Source organism: Arachis ipaensis, chromosome B05 (genome assembly GCF_000816755.2).
Source record: "Arachis ipaensis cultivar K30076 chromosome B05, Araip1.1, whole genome shotgun sequence".
In the NCBI taxonomy this organism is placed as follows: Eukaryota; Viridiplantae; Streptophyta; class Magnoliopsida; order Fabales; family Fabaceae; genus Arachis; species Arachis ipaensis.
Window position 1 is genome coordinate 138323345 of NC_029789.2, and position 6826 is coordinate 138330170.

The window sequence follows — 6826 nt, forward strand, 5'->3', positions numbered from 1 at the left end:
TGATGCACAATCATCAAGTTCTTTGTGATTTCAGGCACACACAACAATTTTCTCATATATAACAATCTAGAGCTCAAATCAGTCTTGAAGCATGAATTTCCAACAAAAGAGATTTGCAAACCTGTTCCATTGCCGATTACAACCTGCTCCTTTCCACAGTATTCTTCTTTCTCCATTAGATTCTGCTCATCATGTGTCATGTGATGCGTAGCTCATGAATCAGGATACTTGCTGGGATCTTGCACTGTTGCTAGTGCTGCCAGCATATTGCAGAAATTCGCTTCAGGTTGAGAAACTTGGTTGTTGCTACTGTTATTGTAGACTTCCCTTCTGGCCATAATCTTCTTCATATTGATCTTCACTATATCTGTACCAACAGGTTCTTACAGTGTGTCCAATTTTGTTGCACAGTTGACATTGTGGTTTGTCATTCTCATATCCTCTTGCATTGTACATTCTACCTCCTCTGCTGTACTATTCTCTTCCACTTGTGAACTGTCCATCATTTGTGAATTGTCCCTCATTTGTTGGTTCTTGCATCAATCTTTCTTCACCCGAAAAATTTCTACCGCCTCTGAACATTCTGCATCCTCTTCCTCTAAATCCACCTCTGAAGCCTCTTCTTGCTTGATGATTCTTATTGTAGTTCCTAAACTGTGCTATGTTTGCTTGCATAAACGTTTCAGGTTTTCTGAATTTTGCAAGCATGCTTTCATGAGCCAGCAACAATGCTTCTAATTCAACAACAGTTATGCTCTCTGATATTGCAAGTATAGACGTGTACGCTGAGAAATATTCTTCAGTTAAACCATGCAAGATCACATTAACATGATCACTTTCCTTCATCAATTCTCCTACAGAGGCCAATGCATTGATTGTGCCTTTAATCATCAGTACATACTCGATTACAGATCTTCCAATTTGGATAGTGCTGAACTTATTCTTTAATTGCATCACCTTTGCTTTGATTTACGAAGAGAAATGATCCTCCAACATTTTTCACACTTGATGTGTATACATGCAGCCTACCATTCTTGTAGTGAAAGGTTTACTTATTGAGGCCAACAGCCATGATTTGAGAAGCACATGCATCTTGCCTTTTCCATTGTTGATATTCTGGATTCACTACTGTATCTGTTCCATTCTCCGAAACTACATACTATTGAGGAATTCCTCTTCCTGTAACGTGGCTTAGCATATCATTTTCTTCTATTGTTGAAATTGCTAGATCCTTTCATTGCAAGAAATTGTCCTCATCCAGTTTCATTGAGATCGGTGTTGCTATGAATCCTTGAGTCATTGCTGTTGAGCTACTCTCTAACTTGTGACGTACGGAAGCTGTGAAACGAAGGCTCTGATACCATGAAAGGTATCAGGCCTCAGAAAATGAATTTAGAAGAAGAAAGATATAGAAGAGAATAGAGAGAAGAAAGAAGAAAAAGGTAAAAGCAGAATTGATAATGTAAGGGTTGGCATTGATCTAAAACAAAATTAACTGAAACCTTCTAGCACCTGATTCTAGCTAACAACCAACTAACTTGATAACTGAAAACTAATAGCTATTTAAAAACTGCTTAGAAACTTCTACTGAATCAACATGGTTAACTAACTGAAAACAGAATAACTATAAATAAAAAATAGAATAGAACTTGCTGTATTGCAAGTTTGTAACCTCTAACATCATCTTTAGTTTCCTTTTCCTGTTGACACTACCTAAGGCTTTTGTAAGAAACTGATCTATCTATGATTTTCAATACAATTCATTCTCTTATATTCATTCATACCATGCTCTGCTTCAATACTCTTAACAGTGATGATATTAGTTTGATTCAATGGCAAATTGTACTACTATTAATTGAATTGATAAACAATTAATAAATATTAAATGAAATAAATTTGGACTGTTTTGACTAATTTTTTTTGTCTAGCTAAATAATGTACTATACAGACAAACGTACATAGATTACGTTCTTGTGTACTATAGTTTTGAAGCATTATTAATTAAACACGCTTTCTTTAATAAAATAATGTTCACCACAAAGGTAATCAAAGTGTAATTTTTTTAATAAATTGAGACAAGTAGTGATCGATGCAAAATTGTCGATCCTGGTTGGTACATATATAATATTACCCTATTCCTTGATCATATAAAGGTAGAAATAATAGCAAATTAAACATAAGTGAGTCAATCAACATTAAATCATAATAAGTTCCACTAAGAGTTTATTTATTAATTAATTTAAGGAATATAATCCGGTTATGGTGTCCACATTACTCAAACAAAACACTGAAATAGTTGTCACTTGGAAAAAGACAAAGTCTAAGAAAAAGATATGAACAAAGTATGAAAAAGTTGTGATTCAAAAAGATACGTCTATTTGGTTGGTAACATTTGCTTCTAAACAAAAACCATACTGTTTGATTTGATTCTCACGATGTTTTCCTTCAAATTAATTAAAGTATTCGTCCAATATGCAACAGTTACAGTGCGTATGGAATTATGGATGCATTTTCAGATTAATCAAACATTTTTTTTATAAAAACAGATGGTATTTTATATTGGACATGTTAGGGTAATTCTTTTAAATTGAAGATAGGAAACTACTTTAAAAAATAGTTTAATTATTTTGTAGGTCGTTAAAATTCCATTCAATTTTTAATTAGATATATAATTTAAAAGTTTGTAATCAAATTTCTATTAGCATAACTTTTCAATCAAGTCCTTAATTCATCGGCCAATATAAAAATTACAATCACAATAGATGAAATATTTTGTGAATTATGAGAATAATATATTTGCGACCATTAAAAAAGTTTTTATCGATAATTATATAATTGCCACTAAAATTTTTTAGCAACAAAGTATAAGAAAGTTAATGTTAAATTGGTACTAAATATATTAGCAGTTATTTTTATTATCACTAAAATCAAAATAAATAGTCAGTAAACATGATTTTTTGAGTTGTACAAGGAGTGCTAGGGGCCAGCAACTTTTGTGATTTATAGCCATCAAACAACTATCAATGATGATTTTAATGGTGTACTGAGATTTCATCAAATCACTCACTTTTTTTTATTGGTTATATGCTGGCCAGAATTTAATGAAGTTGCTGGCCCTAGACTTTTCCTAATAGTAATAATACCACTAATTAAGAACCATTTAATTTCACACACAAAAAAAAAAAGAAAAAAAACAAGCTAAGGGAGGGTCCCAAAGCCCAGCATGTTTTGCATTACAAGAGGCTTGTCAAATAATGTGCATGCTTATTCATCTGCCACAAACACCTGATGTTAAAAAAGAAATGGTTACAAAACCTAGTTACTAATAAACATTGGGTTTTAAATCATTTGCTATTTTGGCCAAAAAAATTCCTTTAACATATCAATGGTTTACACAACCATAACCTAAAAGCAACTAAACAAAAACTACACACATACATCAAAAACCATCACCCCTCCCCCCCTACCCCCCAAAAAAGAGTAAAAATCCCCATCAAAAATTAAATTAAAGTAGCAAGAACAAAAAACACACCAAACCCATATCCCACAAATTAACAATGGCAAATTATTTGTACAAAGTTCTTTTGATTCTTACTCTCTTTTTATTCTTCCTTGTTGCCGTAGATAGCAACATACTTAACAAACACCACAAACACCATCGCAAGTCAAGGTTCAAACCCATTTATCCCGATCCAAGGTTTCCAGTACCCTTCCCAATAAATGACCCTACTAACCCTATAAATGATCATAATGACAATAATAACCCTACAAATGATGGTGGTGATACCACTATTGATGAGGAAATTGCAAAGGGTGATTTTGAGACAGATTTCAATGGGGCATGGGAATTGCTTTCACCAAACTCGGGTGTTTCAGCAATGCAAATCAATTTGATGCCAACAAACAAGATTATTGTGTATGATGCCACCATTTATCGCATCTCTAGGATCCAATATCCACCGGGGGTGCCTTGTGTTCCATTCATGGATGAATTCACCAAACAAATGAAACAAGATTGCTTTGCTCATTCTATGGAATATGATCTTGACACAAATCAAGCTAGGCCACTCAAGGTTCTTTAATTTGTCTCTTCTTTTCAAGAACAATTCCTATGTATTTCTATGCCATAAATGTTTTAAGAATATTCATAATTATACTTGCTTTTTTTATTTATAAGTTCTTAAAAGTTATATATAAGTATGACCAACAAAAAATAAGTAATAATTATATAAAAAGTTAATTTTAATGGCATAAAAAATAATTAGAAAATTTATGGACGATGATAAGTTCAATAACTCACAATTTAAACACATCTACAAAAAGATTTTGTAGAGAACTTATTAAGAATTTAGAAGTTATTTTTTTTAACGGTTATGTTATGTGTACACTAAAATAATAAATTACTAAAGTCAGTCACCAATATAAAATATATATGTTAGAATATAAATACATATTGAAAATAAATTAAATCACATGTATTTATATACAAATAAATTAGTGGCTAATTTTAGTGTACGAATAATATTTTTGTTTTTTTAATAAAAATAAATTAGAATTTTCCTTATAAAAACCCATTAAATATAACTTATTGTTAGGCTGTGTTTTACAAGAATCTTTGAAATGATTATGAAGGTAACGGCAGATCCATGGTGTTCATGTGGAGGGCTTGCACCTGATGGAACCCTAATAAGCTCTGGCGGTTTCAGAGATGGATCAAGAACCATCAGATACTATGGTGGACCTAACTGCCAAAAAGACTGTGATTGGAGGGAACATAATGAAGCTTTGAAAGAAGATAGATGGTATGTACCCTACGCTATTTCTACACTACTAAAGTGCACATTAGTCACATGTACTCATTTAATTTCATGTGAAGGATTATCCCATATATATTTGAATTAAACTAACACTAATTAATTTTTCAAGTTATTGAGTAGAAGTTTGGACTCTCTTTAGCTTTGCTGAATATATTGGTTATGTTATTAGGTATGGAACTCAAACAATTCTTCCGAATGGTGATTTCATAGTGATAGGAGGTCGCAGATCTTTTAGTTATGAGTTCCTCCCAAAAGTAGAAGGTCAAATTACCGATAAACCCTACTTCTTCCCATTCCTCTATGAAACCTCTGACCTTGATGAAAACAATCTCTATCCTTTTGTCCACCTTATTCCCGATGGAAATCTCTTCCTTTTCTCCAACAATCGCTCTCTCCTTCTCAATCCCACCAACAACAAGGTTGTCCGCACCTTCCCCGTCCTCCCCGGCGGCTCCAGAAACTACCCGGCCTCCGGCGTGTCCGCCCTTCTCCCCATAAACCTCAACAATAATAATGTCTCCGCCGAAGTCATCGTATGCGGCGGCAACCACCCCAATGCATTTTTCTTAGCTGAAACTAGAAAAACTTTTCTTTCGGCTCTTCGAGATTGCAATAGGATGGTGATCACAGACCCTAACCCTAGCTGGGACTCAGAACAAATGCCTTCAGGGAGGACCATGGGGGATGCCCTAATACTCCCCAATGGACAAATCATGTTCATCAATGGTGCGCAAAGGGGTACGTCTGCATGGTGGGATGCAGACCAACCCAATTTGACTCCGGTCTTGTATAGTCCTCAAAAGGCCAAAGGAACCAGATTTAAGGTTATGAACCCTACCACCATTGCCAGAATGTACCATTCAACCTCCGCAGTGATTCCTAATGGCAAGATTTGGGTTGCTGGTAGCAACACTCATGACACTTACAAAGATCAAGATAAGTTCCCAACTGAGACTAGGGTTGAAGGATTCTCTCCTCCTTATCTTGACCCTAAGCTAGACAAGTTTCGACCTCAAATCATTGAAGAAACTTCCACCAAGGATTTGAAGTATGGGGTTAACTTTGAGACACAATTTTCAGTGAAGACAGGATTTCATCGTTTGACAAAGAATGATATCAAGGTTACCATGTATTTCCCTCCTTTTACAACTCATGGAGTGGCTATGAGCCAAAGGCTTTTGGTTCTCAAAAATGAAGGTTTTGTTAAAGATTTTATTAAAGGGGTTTTTAGGTTAACATCGGCGGCGCCGCCGGCCGGTGAGGTTGCTCCTCCGGGATATTACTTGCTATTTGTTGTCCACCGTGGGGTACCTAGCAAAGGAATGTGGGTACACATTCAGAAATAGGATATATAGATCGATAGATCTATCTATTTCTTGGAAGCTATTGGTATTTTGTGGATAGTTATGTTCTAGTTTTTGTATTGAAATTCCTCATTTTTTGTATGTAAAGAAAGAAAATGATGGAAAATAGTAATGTATATAAATGTAAATTAATTACATGCTTTGTTATTTTAGTTCAATTCGTCCAACTTCTTGTAGAAGAGAGTTGCAACGCATAGGAGGAACTAGTTCATATTAATTAGTGTTACTTGAAATAATGTAAATAATTATGTTAATGATTAAGAAAGGATAGTGGTATCATTTCTCCCTAGAATACTATTCATAAAAATTTTCCAATCCCTTTTTTTATTTTTATTATTATTATTAGGAAAAGTATAGGTAACCAATAACATTTTTGAACAATATGTAAACAATGTGAATTAATAGGGTTAAAAGAGTAAATTTAATTAGTAGCATTAAATTAGGGTGTAGTATATTTTTATTTGATTGGTAGTTGTTCATGTTGTTCAAGATAAATTCTCCCTAGCATAAAAATTTTCCAATCCCTTTTTTTATTTTTATTATTATTATTAGGAAAAGTATAGGTAACCAATAACATTTTTGAACAATATGTAAACAATGTGAATTAATAGGGTTAAAAGAGTAAATTTAATTAGTTTAATTAGT

At 33.6% G+C, this 6826-nt stretch overlaps 1 protein-coding gene across 1 annotated transcript; it reads left to right on the forward strand.

Annotated features, from left to right (window-relative positions):
* Nucleotides 3500-6224, forward strand: LOC107642132 (aldehyde oxidase GLOX1-like). The gene is made up of 3 exons (XM_016345442.2): nt 3500-4073; nt 4633-4802; nt 4987-6224. Exons 1-3 carry the CDS (start codon nt 3558-3560, stop codon nt 6161-6163), a joined length of 1863 nt encoding a protein of 620 aa, XP_016200928.2. The 5' UTR covers nt 3500-3557; the 3' UTR covers nt 6164-6224.